The 16,675-nt window shown below is 47.3% G+C and overlaps 1 protein-coding gene and 1 long non-coding RNA gene across 3 annotated transcripts in view; both read right to left on the bottom strand.

The window, feature by feature from the left end:
* Positions 1-3,559, bottom strand: part of NPHP1 (nephrocystin 1) — a 37,712-nt gene extending 34,153 nt beyond the window's left edge. The window contains exons 1-3 of the mRNA XM_030558130.1: positions 3,521-3,559; positions 2,111-2,516; positions 1,336-1,409 (exon numbers count right to left, since the gene is read on the bottom strand). Of these exons, the coding sequence (XP_030413990.1) occupies positions 1,336-1,409; positions 2,111-2,224 (188 nt within the window). The 5' untranslated portion in view covers positions 2,225-2,516; positions 3,521-3,559. The remainder of the gene's footprint in view (positions 1-1,335; positions 1,410-2,110; positions 2,517-3,520) is intronic.
* Positions 3,560-3,778: 219 nt separating this feature from the next.
* On the bottom strand, positions 3,779-8,359 carry LOC115649291. 2 transcript variants are annotated; one of them, XR_003999796.1, is made up of 3 exons: positions 8,259-8,359; positions 6,683-6,818; positions 3,779-4,629 (listed from the first exon to the last, which is right to left on the bottom strand). It is a non-coding gene; the product is annotated as an uncharacterized LOC115649291 (long non-coding RNA). The 2 variants fall into 2 exon arrangements; XR_003999795.1 differs by lacking the exon at positions 8,259-8,359 and having other exon boundaries at positions 6,683-8,252.
* Between the last annotated feature and the right edge of the window lie 8,316 nt (positions 8,360-16,675).

Genomic DNA, 16,675 nt, shown 5'->3' on the forward strand with positions numbered 1-16,675 from the left:
TTGCTCCTACATCAAATCCTGCCAACTCCCATGGGGCACACGCAGGTGCAGCAATCTGCCTGTGCCCTACACAACAAGATTGGGGCCTTGCTCTGTTAAATAATAAGGAATAACCTTACACTTGAGCTACAGCCTTTACAGCAGAAATTCCATCCAGCAATTATCACATTCTCTGAATATAAAAAAATATTTTTAAAGTTAAGTAGCATAAGACCTTTTTGAGACTTGTTCATTTCTAAAAGGCTGATTTTAAATCTTCACTGCATACGTGAATAGTTCTCAATGATGCTTTCTGGTGCAGAGAGTTGAATAAGTTTTTTCAAAACTATCGTTTTGAAAGAAAAAAATGGTTCTGTGGATGTGTAGAAAAACTTGATAGTAAGTTTTAAGCTATATAATTGCACTGATGCAGAATGTGATCTGCACAGTACTGCAACTAGGTTGTTTATCAATAAACACAAGGTAAAAAGGTCAAAACCAGCTGCACTATACCATAGTGTCACAGGTGGATTATCTTCTCTTTTTTAACAGAAAATTAAATGTAACAGGCTTCTCGTAAAATATTAAAAATCTAAGATTCATGGGGCAGCCTTAACTCACTCATACACATATAGTATGCCATTTTTAAGTTCTTTATGATTTATGTAGTACCATAAATTCCACTAATAGTGCACACAGTCAAGCACTAATTAGGCCTCTGAATCCCTGATCCTGCAAATACTTCTGCATGTGCTTAATTTTGCTAACAGTCGTCCTGTTGATTTCAGTGGAACTACCCACTGTAGTAAAGTTATGCACATGCGTAACAGTTTGCAGGATCAGGGCCTAAATGTGTATAATATTTTTGTTTTTGCACATGTTCAGTGTGCGAGAGTTACCATCAACGTCCCATATTTTATCCTTTCCAATCCATCGTCTGACTTGGGAGTCCAAAGCAAAGGAAAGGTACATAGGAAGGACAGTATATTATCCTCATTTTTACAGGTGGGGAAAAGAGGAACAGAAAGGTGAAACAGCTTGACCAAGGCTGCATAGGAGGTCAGTGGCAGAACTGGGACTAAAACCCAAGTCTCCTGGCTCCCAGCCCACTAATCTACTTTGCCAGACAGTAATTCATTTATATGGGCATCCCTCCACATCACTGAAGACGAATTTGTCAGCAAAATTTATTAAGAAAATTTCTATCAAAACCAACTGCAGTTATCTCTCAGTGATAAACTGATTAGCCATGAGATAGCTAATAGTGCATCACACAAATATTACCTCCTCAGCCTAGATTTCAGATATAGCAGTGCGCTTCGCCTCTATACAGTGTGTACCGTTAGGATTAATTACCTCTGAAAAAGGTTCTTCTTTTTCGCAGGGTGCAGGGGCCCCCTCTCCTTGCTGTCAGCAAGCAATGCATCCACCTGCACGGTAAGAGTCCAGCATTCAGAGGCGCACAGCACTGGGCAGATAGGCTCAGTGGCTCGGATATCAAAGAACAGTTGTTTGCAACCCCCACCCCCAACACTGGGGCACCACTTACTCTACCCAGACTGGATCCCACCATCCCCATCAGGAGGGGGCACCCCTCCCCCTCCCCAGACTAGATCCCCCACCCACCTCTCCAGCAGGGGGCACCGCTCCCCCTCCCCAGACTAGATCCCCCACGCTGCCAACAGGGGGCACCACTCCCCCTCCCCAGACTAGATCCCCCACGCTGCCAACAGGGGGCACCGCTCCCCCTCCCCAGACTAGATCCCCCACCCACTTCTCCAGCAGGGGGCACTGCCCCTCCTGCCCAGACTAGATCCCACACGTTGCCAACAGGGGGCACGCCAGACTAGATCCCCCACCCACCTCTCCAGCAGGGGGCACCGCCCCTCCTGCCCAGACTAGATCCCCCACGCTGCCAACAGGGGGCGCCGCTCCCCCTGCCCAGACTGGGTCCCCCCACGCCCCGCCAGCAGGGGGCGCCGCTCCCCCTGCCCAGACTAGATCCCCCCACGCCCCGCCAGCAGGGGGCGCCACTCTCCCTGCTCAGAGTGGATCACCCCCGCCGCACGGGCAGGGGACGCAGCTCCCCGCGCTGTAGCTTCGGGGCGGGGGTGCGCGGGGCGGGCGGTACCTGCTGCCGCAGCTCGCGGCCCCGCCGCTGAGCCCCCTGCAGCGGGCTCCGACCCCGCCGCGCGGCCATCGTCGCTAAGGAGACGAACGCTTGGGCGCTAAGAATTGTCGTCATCGCCGCGCGCCCCGAACGTCAGAGGGCGGTGGAGACAGGGGCGAACTACACGTCCCAGCATGCAACGGAGCTGGCATGCTCCTCGCGGTCCCGAATCACACGCAAAGACTACATGTCCCAGAATGCACTGGGGCCCGAAAGTTCCCCCTGCCCGAGCCCGGCGAGCAGTGCATGCTGGGGGCTGTAGTCAGCGAGGGCCTAGCTGTCCAAGCTCGGTCTAGGTTAGCTGGAGGCTTGAGATTGTAAATTTGTAACCAGGGGGTGGGTGCTGCTGATTTCACCTCCTAGGCCGCTGTGGGTGAAAACACACACACACACACACACAAAGAAAACTAGTGCTTGAGACTGTCTAGAGATATTCAAACGTATTGGAGCGTGAGCTCTCGTGGGTGAATACCCCCATGCATCCAATGAAGTGGGTATTCACCCACGAAAGCTCATGCTCCAAAACGTCTGTTAGTCTATAAGGTGCCACAGGATTCTCTGCTGCTTTTACAGATCCAGACTAACACGGCTACCCCTCTGGTATTAGCAGGGCCGGTGCAAGGATGTTTTGCACCCTCGGCAAAACTTCCATTTTGCCCCCCCCGACGCATCCCCCCCACAGCAGCTCCCCCCTCTGCCCTGTGGCTCCCCCCTTGCAGCAGCTCCCCACCCCCCACCCCAGCTCCACACACAAGCACGAGCACCCCGTCACTGCTTCACTTCTCCCGCCTCCCAGGCTTGCGGCACCTAAACTGGTTGGTGCCGCAAGCCTAGGAGGCGGGAGAAGTGAAGCAGCCACGGCATGCTCGGGGAGGAGGCGGGACAGGGGTGAGCTGAGGCAGTAAGCTCCCCTGCGTGCTGCCCCCCATATGGATCACTGTGTCCAGGACCAGGTTTACTCATCACTGAGCCTTGAACTAGGCAAACATACACTTTACCAGCCAGGTGCAGAGAGGAGAGGACTGGAGAGTGAGGCTGTCCCACACTCATCCCACAGTGGTGGCTTCTGTCTTGGGCAGCTGGGCCTGGCTCCCCAGTCTGGGGATTGCAACCAGACACGTGGGGTCGCAGAGCCACTGGCAGCCCTCCAAACCTGAGTGGTGCTGACACACTGTGTACCAGGTTGTAACACCTGGAGCAGAGAGCTAGAGCTAAGCCTAGTGCTGTGGAACTAGAGCCGCTCCCCAACCCCCCGTGCCCCGGCTTCCCCTCTGCACTAGGCTGGGATTCACATTGCAGCGCAAGGGCAGAGGGTGCATATATGGAAGGGTAGGTTGCAAAAAAGAAGACAAAATGCAGTTGGTGGGTCACCTTAGTAAACAGTTTGGGAATCAATGGTCTAAGCCTCGCCAGTCCTAAGAGAAAAATCATAAGAACAGTCAAGCCTGGGGAGAAGGCATGGGCAGAATCTGTTTGGGCTTTTTTCTCTTTTTGCATTAGCTTTTTAATAAAGTCAAAGCTAAGGGCAGGGAATGAATTCTGAACCTACATAGCCTTTAACTATTTTGGCACAATGTGAGGTTGGCATCTGCCTATAAACATAAGAGAACAAGATAGAAACACTTTAAATATGTGTTGATTAGGAGATTTATTTTTGGAGGGGAAAGCTGTGCACATATGCATGGAAGTAATAGAAAGATAGGGATGGCTGACATATATGTAGCATGCGGCCCAGCAAAATCAATCAAAAAGGAAGTCCCAAGGATTTAATTCATGATGTCCAGCATCTTTGCTGGAAGTGATGCTGTGGCACAGAAAGGGCTGATGTATTCTTAGTTATGGGGCTGGTAAGAGATCTAGAAACAGAATTCTCTATTTTTGCTGAATTTCATACAAGAACCCCAGTATTACTGATTTAATATACAAATTTATCTTATCAGTGTACACTAGCATGCTTTTGCCTTAATCTTCTTGACCAACCCTTTTGGGTTGTATACTTTCAAAGTTCTAAAATGTTTAACATCAGAATCTTTACATGTTTTCACTCCCCACTTAACAGATACTTTATTATAAATTACTAGTAAGTAACTTAAATTATATCATTTTTAGTCTAATTTATTACAATGTAAGGGTCAAATGTAGCTCAGGACGAGCCTTAAGAATCACAAAGCAAAACAGACACAAACATCTTTTAAAAACATAATGTGTCAGATTTGCACAGTTATAATACATATGAATTAAGCAAGCTCACCCCATAACATTTTGGAGGATAGGTTATTCTGATACATGTGAAGACAATTTTTGCTGACGTCAGTTTAGGCAAATGAGATTGTATGATACAACAGATGCCTTCTTTTTTAGAATATGGTTGCTTTTCAAAACATTTGTTTTTAAAGTCCATCTTTTAAACTGTGTTTAGATACAAATGCAGCAGGAGTCCATTTATTTTCATTCAGCTGTCAGCTTTCATCTGTATAAGGCTGTTAAAAGAAAGTGAAAAATTATAAATTGCACATCATTTCATGTTTGTTTGTTTTAATTTAAATTGGAAAGGTGGTCAAAACAATGTTCAGTCAGATTATAATGTATCAAAAATAAAAGAAGAACATCAGAAATGAGAGATATTAAAAAGGGGCAGACAGAACACTGAGTAACCAAAGGGAAGGGGCCAGAAACAATATATTACGTCAAAAATATTAAGGTAGAAAGACTTCATTAAAAATGTATCCAAAATCATTGGTGTTCCCTCAAAACTTCGTTAACAAAAAAATTCCATTATTGGACATTTTTGGTGCGAACAAAAATGTTTCCAGATATGTACCAATACAAGCCCATAGTCCCTAACAGCTACATCTCAGGACTACATCTGCTCACAACCAAAAACCAACATTTATGCGAGAGCAAAGGTAAATCAATCTATTTACAGCACCAATAGAATATTTCAGTTAAGAGACAAGTTTGTGAAAATCAAGTTTAATGTATGGTAGTTAAATAGTAAGTCTTGATGCTGTTAGCACTCTGAGTATTTCCAGATTGTCATTTTGATTTAGGGACTATTTACATGTAATGCCTGACTGAGATAATTTCACTACATTTTGAAGCAGAGGAGAGTCAAAGACAGACAAGACAGATATACCAGCAGTGCATTCCCATGTCAGGCTACATGGAAACTTGAAAATGGGAGCTCTGTTGCATTTCAAACCCTTGCTGAGAGAAGTAACCTTGATTTTTCAAATGGTCCCATCTCAGGAACATCTTTGTACAAATACTAGCCCTCCCCTTTCCACACTCTCTGCCCCCTCCCCAAAAAAGCGTATCCTCTATCAGAGTTCCACACATGTAAACGTTTCAAATACTGGTTTAAGTTTTTTGGGGGAGCGAGTGGGAGAGATAGATGTATCTATTTTTAAAACCAGGCTCCCAACAGAAAACTAACCTGAACTAAACAGTATCTGAAGTGAGATGCAATAGTCTCTCTGTATTCAGTAAAACAAAACAAAAACCCACAATGCCCTCCCCTACGCAAAGTTCAAGTAAAACAAGTTTTATATATGGGAGCTGTGTAGGGTTGGAGGGACACAATCCTTCTTTCTCTGAGAAGGCAGAAGTGGATTCTTTATTCCTGGTTCCTTTTACTTGGTACCAGTTCCTTACCAAATGGTTATGTGGTTCCTTATTCAAAGGTCAAAATTACTTTACAAATATATCAATGTAAGATTACATTTTTAGAAATGTCATCAAATTAGCATGACTGGGTGTGATAAAAAAATTCCTAATTACTTCATTATTTATGAATTAAATAATTAAGGCACTGGGTTTTGACTGGCTGTATGTGACAAAATTAGTCTCAAATCACCCCACATGATTCATCCCTGCTGCCATTAGACTGTTCTGAAGTAGTTGGGACATGCTACTCATCAACCTGATGCTTAGTTCCTATGCAGTATGCTCTGAGACATCATGCCCTCACTCCACTTCCGCAGTGTACTTATGGCTTAAATAAGAAACGGGATTTTTAATTGACTGTACATGACAAAAGGTGTCTCTGGTCACCCCAAGAAATACATCCCTGCAACCGTTGAACTGTTGTGAAGGAGCAGGAACATGCCATTCCCTACATAGGCCAAATCATTGTTCTTCCTCACATTTCTCCCTTCCACTTCCATATTGTAAATGAATAAGGAACTGCATGCGACAGATAAGTCTCAGCTCTTGTGATAACTGGGCCTACCTGTATTGTTAGCTCAGCTGTGAGAAGTGAGAGATCTTACACAAACTTTCACTATAACCTTTAACCATAAATATTGATGGGAAAAGATGCAAAAAGGAGACAACTGTATTAATGCAAACAAAACTTCCTAATATAATTCAAGGACTGTGTTAAGATCATTCCTGGTAAACGAACACAGTGTGGAACCAGAAATCAATGGACCAAAATTCATGCGTCAGAAATTAATCCTAACTGGTGAACAAAACAATGAGGTAATGAGCTATTAAGGCTATATTAAAAAAAAAGCTTCTTGATTTCCTCACCAAAGTAGCAGCTGTCTGCCAACAACCACTGCCACAAGCTTTACCATGATGGCTGCCACTCCCACCATCTCCCAGGATCTACTATAACACCGTTGAGGTCTTCATCATCCTGATCCGGAGATATGTCCTGACCAGGCTGGGACAGAAAGTGAGACTGAGATGGCATCGCTTCCTGCACTGGCTATGGCTAAATCCCAAAACATAACCTGGAAAACTGTTTCCCCTCCCACATGTCCTTTTCCTTCCTCACCTTATTTCATCTCTTTCCTATTCCTCTTTTTTTCCTTCTGTCTAATAATAGCCTGGCTTAGCCACCTAAGACTATGTACAGTAGAACCTCAGAGTTACAAACTAACGGGTCAACCACACACCTCATTTGGAAACAGAAATATGGAATCAGGCAACAGCAGAGACACACAAAAAAAGCAAATTCAGTACATTACTGTGTTAAACATACATTATTAACAAAAGGGAAAGTTGTTAAAGATTTGACAAGGTTAGGAAACTTTCTGTGCTTGTTTAATTTAAGATGGTGAAAAGCAGCATTTTTCTTCTGCATTGTAGTTTCAAAGCTGAATGCGCAGTTGTACATTTTTGAAAGAACAACCATAATGTTTTGTTCAGAGTTATGAACATTTCAGAGTTACAGCCTCCATTCCTGAGGTGTTTGTAACCCTGAGGTTCTACTGTATTTTGCCACACTGTTGTATGTCTGTTACCAGAAAGAGGCAGCTACAAGCAATGCCTTCACCCCAATACCCATACAAGTTTGCTAGGTCTCAGAGTGGCTAATAATTGTGATAACCCCTTACTCAAGAGAAAATCCTACACATTTAAAAACAAAATCCTTATATGGCAAATTGTCCGTGTTTACAGACAGTAAATTATTCCCTAGTATTAGGGAATGAGAACAAGATGACCGTCTCAAGAAAACTGGCTCCAGGAGGGGGGCTTTGACATTGAGGGACCAACAGAATACCAGGACACATCTACACTGCAAAGAAAACCATGTAACAGCGAGGCTCAGCACCCAGAGCACTTGATTTGGGATCATGCTACAGGCCTACAAACAACAGTGTAGGCGTTCAGCTCGGGCTGGAGCCTGGGCTCGGAAACCCAGAGGGGGTTAAGTCTCCAAGCTGGAGCAGGAACATCTACAGGGTTACTTTTAGCCTGATCCAAGCCCTAGTGAGCTGATCCCAGGGCTGAGACTCACTGCTGTGGGTACTGTTTTTCACCATGCAGAAATACCTACCCTCACCCGAGCTGCGCACACTTACACAAGCGCTTCACTTTGCTTTACACCAGGGGTTCTCAAAATGGGGTCGGGACCCCCAAGGGGGTGGCAAGGTTATTACAGGAGGGGCCGTGAGCTGTCAGCCTCCACCCCAAACCCTATTTTAACACCATGAGGAATGCTGGAGGCAAACACATAAAGGGGGGGGGGGTGCCGCGCTCAGAGCCCTGCTCTCCAAAGGGGTCGGCAGTACGTTAGTTTGGGAGCCACCGCTTTCCGCGGGGCGTCCCACCGCCCGTCACAGGCTGGCGCCTCTGCACCAGAGAGCTGCCTTCCTACCGCGTTAACACCCCCCGGCTCGGGCTGGGACACGGGCAGGCCCAGGGGCGCGGCAGCGACCAGGGCACCGGGCCGCCCAAGGTCACGGCCCCGCCGCAGCCCGCTCAGGCCACGTCCAGCTTCTTCTGCGTGGCCTCCAGCAGCCCCTGCAGCCGCCGCTTCCTCCAGGCCAGGAAGCGCCTGCGCAGGCGCTGGGCCTGCCAGCCCACCAGCACGCCCGAGGCGAAGGCCAGCGCCAGCGCCAGCTGCACCGGCCGCTCCCGCAGCGCCTGCGAGCCCAGCGCCATGCTCCGCCGGCCGCGCTACGGCGGCCCCGCGCGCCCACACTGCCGCGGCGCGCGCTCCGCCCCTCCCCGAGGCCCCGCCCCGCGGCTGGCCTCGAGGCCCGCGCACCGCCACGTGGCGGGGGTGGCTCGTGCAGGACCAGCTCCTGTGCAGCCAGCCCCAGCTCTGGCTGAGGTGGCTCCAGAGCGGGGCGCTCTGGCCGCGGGGGGCTGTTGCTGTTTGGGAGAGGATGAATGGCTTGCTTCCCAGCCTTGGGAGCAAGTGCTTTGGCCAGCAGAGCCATGGAACAAGTTACAGCTCTTAGTGCTACTGTATCAGGCTCTCTGCAAAGTCAGGCAAACAGCACTGCATCAGTTACACCGAGTCACATTTTCAGACATGGGAGCTAGAAAGATAATTTTTTTTAAACAATTTTTTTATTTCATCCCAGTTTTTAAACCCAAAATGCAGACCCATGATTCTTGGTCCATCAACACCACCCATTTAACACATAAGTAAATCTAGATTACTTCATAGGTGAGCATTCCTTCATTGGGTCAGACTCCTTTTTCCTTTAGATAGCCCATGCAAGGTGAAGGCAATTGCTTTCTAGCCGGCTGTTGCTTGGTCCACCTAAGAAACGTGGTGGGCCAGATTCTCCATTGGCATAACTCCAGTGACTGTAATGGAGTAGCATGAGCAGGTAATGTTTTAATGTCTGCGGAGGATTCCATCAACACCTTGGATTGATAGAATACAGCTATCATTTTTGACGTGACAGTTTCACAATATAAGATTCTTGTTAGATTCAAGGCTGTTGTTGGATCCAAGGATGCTCAGAGAAGCTGGAGCATGGCCCAAAGCACATTTTCTTATCTGTACTTGATGAAATGGATGTGACCTTCCTTTCAGACATGGGCCTACTGTTACTCACACATTTTATCAATTTAAACCCAGACTACAAGCTTCCAGAGTCTGCTGGGGACAGGTGAAACTATGTAGGGGTCTGCCCACATGGCCAGAAAGCCCCTCCATACACTATCAGTCACTTTTCCCACTGTTGGTCACTTTCTATAATGTGGGAGTTCTCTGGCTCTTAGGGTTTTTTGTGTTTCCTTCCCCCAAGCTTTTAGATTGTTCCTGAATCTATACCACGGGGTGAACAGACAGAAGAAGGGCACTCTCACTCTGGATCAGAAAGGGCAGAGCAGATTAGCTGGCGCATCTGGACAGAGGTGAAGGAAGGTGGTGGTGCTGACTGGGTGATGCTGTGTTCTTAACGTTTTTTCGTTGACTGGTCACTCACCTTGTCTATTTAGAATTTAAACCTTTGTGGCACGGACTATGTGTTTGTATAGCATGTAGCACATTTTGGGTGCTGCAGCAATATAATATATGGGGGTACACTGCACTGTCAGGTTCTCCTGCAATACCTACTTTCACACATCACCGGTATCAGCACCCTATCTCTCTAATATTTGAGCACATCATACACATGAATTAACTTAACTCTTGTCAGGGCAGGACAGTGCTATTAACCCCTTTTACAGATGGTGAAACTGAGGCAGAAAGAAAGCAAAGTGACTTGCCTAAGGTCACACAGGGAGTCTGTGGCAGAGCTAGGAATAAAGTTCTGATTTCCTGAGACCCAGTCCAGTGCCTTCACCACAAGGCCTTGGGCCTCTCTGGCTAGGGCTAAGCATTAAGTCCACAGCTCCCCAAACATGTAAATTAAGGTCAGTTCCTGTCACATATGTCGGAGAAAAACTCAGTTCTCACTTCTTAAGTTTGGGTGCAGCAGAGTCAGATACTTTATTCTGTTTAGCAGCTACAGCAGGGAGAGAGTGCACTAGGACACAGGGTCACCCCAGTCCCGGAGAGGTCTCTCAACAGGTAAACAATTATAGCAAGCATTTATACTTTTGTTACAGACAATAATAAGCAACAGCTGCATTTTGTTTATACATAGGTCATCCTGATATCTTGTTTTTCTCACTTAAGAGACTCCAGTCTCTTAAGTGAGAACAGAGTGTACAGGAACTGAGGGCTCATCCCAAAAGAGAGAGCCTTATTGCTATTCCTGTGCAAATTATCCATTGGAATAATTTACCAAGGGTCATGGTGGATTCTCCATCACTGGTAATTTTTAAATCCAAATTGGATGTTTCTCTGAACGATATGCTCTAGTTCAAAAGGAATTATGTTGGGGGAGTTCTATTGCCAGTGTTTTACAGGAGGTCAGACTAGATGATCACAGAGGTCCCTTCTGGCCTTGAAATCTATTGAACAAGCCAACTCTAAAAGGAGCAGAGAATAGCAAGCTGGCCAGTGAGGACAAAATGAGGTCGCTCAGGAGAGAGTGCAAGAGTAGCATAATAAGAAAGCTATTACCAATTTAAAAAAGTAAACCACTAGAAATAACCCCACATCACTTTTTGCAAGATTAAGAATGTTAATTTGGAATGGATGTCCTGGCCAAATTCCAACTTAAGTAATTACCCTCTGTGCAAGATAAGGGTCTGATCCTCTAGCTGTTTGACACTTGGAATTTCCACTATGGTGAACAGGAATCAGCCAATAGCTATAGAAATAGCCTTCTGTTCTTTCTGAGTTGCAATTGTGCAATATGCTCTTACACCCCTATACAGTGTCACAGAAACACACACTGACATCCATGGGGGCTGACTGGGCCTAAAACTAGACAACAAAAATATTTAACAGCTTTGCTTCACTTTCTTCAGATACCCTGTGCCTGAGTTTTCAAGGAGATTTAACTGTAAGGAGAAACTGAAGAGATAGTAGCAGGGATTATAACAAGGTGCTTTTGAGCTTGAGGGAACAAAAACAAGCCAGAATTTCAAACTAAGATAATTTTGTGATCTGTAACTCAGATTGATAACATGGAAGTATTCTTTATATACTTTCAGAGTAAATTTGACAATTTTCAGGCCAAATCTTCTGAACCAAAGTTGTAGGAGATCAAAAAATGGGTTTGATAATGGAAGCTGGCTACAACCTTAAGTATAGAGAGTCTGCCACCTCTCCAATACCAGACCTCTCCAGACTGCTGAATCCAGACACTCCCAGACTCTGGGGAAGTTCAGATTTGTTTTCAAACTTTGTGGCTTTGGCACATTCCTAGCTAAATATTGTCAAAAACGGGAAGGGAGAAGCCTATTGAGGCATAATGAGCAATTCACTCAATTCAGTTATCTAAAAAGTATTTAATTTCATTTTGCATTTACTGCATATCCGACCCTGTATTATCTCTGTCCCTGAATAGATAAATTCTTTCTCAGCAGACCAAAGGCATAGACTGCTTATGGAAATACCAAACAATCACATAGAAACAGGAGGGAGGGAAACCTCTGACTGCAAGCTGAGCTTCCTTTTCCTTTCTGCTGACACCACGCTAGCAGAGGGGCCTTCTGCAGAGGAACGGAGAACTGAGAGCAGGAACTGATTAAGTCTGAATGTGATCCAGATTTACCACAAACCCAAGACAGCAAATCCACGCATGCATTTCCTCTGGATTTGGTGGAGTCAACATAAATAACACCAACACTTTAGGTGACAATTAAGGTTGCATCAGGACAGACTCCACTGACCCAAAACTTCTGATTTCCATGTTTTTAAGGTTAATCATAGAGTCAGAGGTTAAAGCCAGAAGGGACCACAGATCGTCTTGCCTGACCTCCTGCACATCACAGGTCACTAAACCCCACCCAGTTACCCGTATAGTGAGCATAAGAACCTGGATTAGACAAAAGTATTACAGCCCTCCAGAGACTAAACGACTGTGTGCCACAGGATAAATTCATGGAGGTTAAGTCCACTAATGGCTATTAGCCAGGATGGGTAAGGAATGGTGTTCCTAGCCTCTGTTTGTCAGAGGGTGGAGATGGATGGCATGATCACTTGATCATTACCTGTTAGGTTCACTTCCTCTGAAGCACCTGGTATTGGCCACTGTCGGTAGACAGGATACTGCGCTAGATGGACCTTTGGTCTGACCCAGTAGGGCCGTTCCTATATTCTTATGTTCAGAGAACAGGTGGGTCTGAGGCGCACCTGTGCCCAAGCCACTGCAATGCCAGGGAATTGATTTGGTGAGATATACCTAGGAGAAATTGACCTGCATTCCTTGCCACCTTCACATCACCTATAATACTATTGAAAATACACTCCAATATAAGGTTGTCATGTCCATCTCCAGCAGATACTGAAAAGCAATACATACCCAGACTTCATCAAGATTGCAGTCTAAATGCAAAACCTTAATGGTGACCTGATGCACTCTCCTCATATCAATAGATCAGCACATCTGACCATCACACAGTCCATGCATGCGGGAGGTTTCATAGGTTTATAGATTAAGGCCAGAAGGCACAAAGTATGATAATTCAGTCTGTTTGCATAACACAGCCCACAGAGTTTCAACCAGTAATTCCTGTATCAAGCCCACAATTTCTGTTTTAGCTATAGCCTGTCTTTAGAAAGCTATCCAGTTTTGATTTGAGGACTCCAAGGGATTGAAAATCCACCATATCCCTTGGGGAGTTGTTCTAATGGTTTAATTACTCTCACTGTTAGATGTTTGTACCATGTTTCTATTCTGAATGTGTCTCGCTTCAACTTCCAGTCATGGGACCTAATTATACCTTTTCTTCTAGATTGAAGAGTACTCTGATACCCAATTTCTGCTCCCATTAAGGTCCTAATAGATCATGATCAAATCACCTCTTAAGATGCTCTTGGATAAACTAAATAAATTGAGCTCTTTTAGTCTGTCACTGTAAAATAAGTTTCCCAGACCTCAGATTATTTCTTGTAGCATTTATATAGTGGCATTACGATTTTTTCTATCTTATCTATTCCTTTCCTTATGGTTCCTCACACTGTTACCTTTTCTGACTGCCACAGCACATTGAGCAGATGTTTTCAAAGAACTACTCATGATGATTCCAAAATCTTTTTCTTGAGTGGCAACAGCTAATTTAGACCTCATCATTTTGTATGTATACTTGGAATTGTTTTTTCCAATGTGCATTACTTTGCAATTACCAACACTTAATTTCATTTCCCATTTCATTGCCCAGTTACCCAGCTTAGTTAGATCCCTTTGTACCTCTTTTCAGTCAGCTTTGAAGTTAACTATCTTGAGTTATTTAGTATTACCTGCAAGCGTTACCACCTCACTTTTACCCCTTTCTAGATCATTTATGAATATGTTCAACAACCCAGGTCCCAGTATAGATCCTTGGGGGATCCTGCTATTCACCATTTTCCATTGTGAAAACTGTCCATTTACTCCTACCCTTTGTCTCCTATCTTTGAAGCAGTTACTGATCCATGAGAGGGTCTTCCCTCTTATCCCAGGACCACTTACTTTGCTGAAGAGCCTTTGGTATGGGAGCTTGTCAGAAGCTTTCTGAAAGTCCAAGTATACTATATCCACTGGATCACCCTTGTCCACATGCTTGTTGTCATCCTCAAAGAATTCTAATAGAATAGGTGAAGCATGATTTCCGTACAAAAGCCATGTTGACTCTTCCTCAACTTACCATGTAATCTATGTATGTGACAATTCTATCCTCTACTATAGTTTAAATCAGTTGCCTAGTACTGAAAGAAGACTTACCAGCTTGTAATTGCCAGGACCGCACCTGTAGAGCCCTGCACGGATACACAATTGGTCCACGAATATAAAGCGGATATCTGCAGATTACAGGCTCTGCACGTCTGGCACCTTTTCTCAAAAATACATACAGCGAGTTCATAGTATCAAGCAGAATTCATAATTTATAGATAGACAGACTTCCCAGATCGTCACACTGATACATGTTCTAGTATTTCTTCTTATTGTCCTTAACTCTACTGGACAGATTTTTCAGTGATACATTTAGCTTCCCTATCGCTGCCTGCATTTCATAACTGCTAATTGATCATAATTGCAAGCAACTTCCCCTATTTTCCCCATTACATAAAAATTCCTAGATAGTGGGGTCTGGTGGATAAAGTGCTGGACTGTGACTGAGAAGACCTAAGCCCAACTTTGCCACCAGTCTTGAGCAAGTCACTACATCTCCCTGTGCCTTAACTTCCCCATTGGCAAAATGTAAAGTGCTTTGAAATCTACTGATGAAAAGCACTATGTAGGACACAGGGATTATTATTGTTGTTTACATTTCTGCCTTAACATTGCTGAGGCTGCCTTTTAAGTTTTGTGTGTGAGTTTGATGAAGTTGTATTATCCTGAAGCTGTTCCCATTTAAGGGTCAGCCAGCACCACAAAGTCACAGCTCCAGCACAGTTGATAATGGGGCCTATCGTTTGAACATGTATGACAGAATGTTTCCTTGTATTAGTGTGTGTTGCCTTACCTTAGTGTTTGACTCTGTGTGTGTGTTGTGATGGGAGCGAGACTATAATGTGTGAGAGAGGGATTGTATGTGTGTTTTGTCGTGTGTGAGTGCATGTTCCATGTGTGAGTGTGTCCTTATCTGGGTTTGCTCTGTGTGTGTGTGTTTCTTCTCTGTTGTACAAGGTGATTCGGTGGATCAGTGTGTAAGGGTATGTCACTTTCTTGTGCCCATGTCACTATAAGCCTCCTTCATCCTATCTGTCTGTACCCCTCTCCCCCAGCCTCCTCATCTATCTCTGGCTTTTCTCCATCTGTCCATCTGTTCCTTGACTCCTCTTCCCCTCAATCCATCTTTTTGCCTCTGTCCTGACCCTGACTGGGATCCCCTGTCTGACCATGGCTGTCAGTGCCCCCCATCGGTCTGTCCATCCGGCCCTGGCAGGTCCCAGCTGCTGGCAGTTCCCGGGTGGCCCTTGTCTGCCTGTGGCTGAGTTCCTCCCTGGGCTCTCCCCCGTGTACCTGGCTGCCATCCCCCAGTCTGTGCCTGGCCAGGATCCCCTTCCTCTAGTCAGTCTGTCTGTCCATCCCTGGCCAGGCTCCCCATATCTGTCTGTCTGTCCCCGGCTGCCTTCCCCTCCCCCAGTCTCTCTGTCCATCCCTGGCCGGGCTCCCCATTTCTGTCTGTCTGTCCCTGGCAGCCTTCCCCTCCCCCAGTCTGTCTGTCCATCCCTGGCCGGGCTCCCCATTTCTGTCTGTCTGTCCCCGGCTGCCTTCCCCTCCCCCCGTCTGTCTGTCCGTCCATCCCTGGCCGGGCTCCCCATATCTGTCTGTCTGTCCCCGGCTGCCTTCCCCTCCCCCAGTCTGTCTGTCCGTCCCTGGCCGGGCTCCCCATTTCTGTCTGTCTGTCCCCGGATGCCTTCCCCTCCCCCCGTCTGTCTGTCCGTCCCTGGCCGGGCTCCCCATTTCTGTCTGTCTGTCCCCGGAGGCCTGCCCCTCCCCCAGTCTGTCTGTCCGTGCCTGGCCGGGCTCCCCATTTCTGTCTGTCTGTCCCCGGCTGCCTGCCCCTCCCCCAGTCTGTCTGTCCATCCCTGGCCGGGCTCCCCATTTCTGTCTGTCTGTCCTCGGCTGCCTGCCCCTCCCCCCGTCTGTCTGTCCGTCCCTGGCCGGGCTCCCCATTTCTGTCTGTCTGTCCCCGGCTGCCTGCCCCTCCCCCGTCTGTCTGTCCGTGCCTGGCCGGGCTCCCCATTTCTGTCTGTCTGTCTGTCCCCGGCTGCCTTCCCCTCCTCCAGTCTGTCTGTCCGTGCCTGGCCGGGCTCCCCATTTCTGTCTGTCTGTCCCCGGCTGCCTGCCCCTCCCCCAGTCTGTCTGTCCGTGCCTGGCCGGGCGCCCCCAGTCAGTCAGTCTGTCTGTCCCGGCTGCCCGCCCCTCCCCCAGTCTGTCTGTCCGTCCGTGCCTGGCCGGGCGCCCCCAGTCAGTCCTTCGGCTGTCCCGGCTGCCCGCCCCTCCCCCAGTCTGTCTGTCCGTGCCTGGCCGGGCGCCCCCAGTCAGTCTGTCTGTCTGTCCCGGCTGCCCGCCCCTCCCCCCGAGCCCGGCTGCCCCGCCGGGCTGCCCGCGGGCTGGGCGCTGTTTCCGCTGCCCGGAGTCACGTGCGGGCGGGGTTAAAGCTCGCGGCGGGGCTCGCCGGGATGAGCTAGCGGGGCCCTGAGCGGAGCCGGCCCGGCCAGTCTGCCGCAGCCCAGACGCCCCGCCGCTCGCGCAGGAGGTAACGGGGCTCGGCGGGCGGTAGCCC

The sequence above is a fragment of the Gopherus evgoodei genome, chromosome 3 (genome assembly GCF_007399415.2).
Source record: "Gopherus evgoodei ecotype Sinaloan lineage chromosome 3, rGopEvg1_v1.p, whole genome shotgun sequence".
NCBI lineage: Eukaryota > Metazoa > Chordata > Testudines > Testudinidae > Gopherus > Gopherus evgoodei.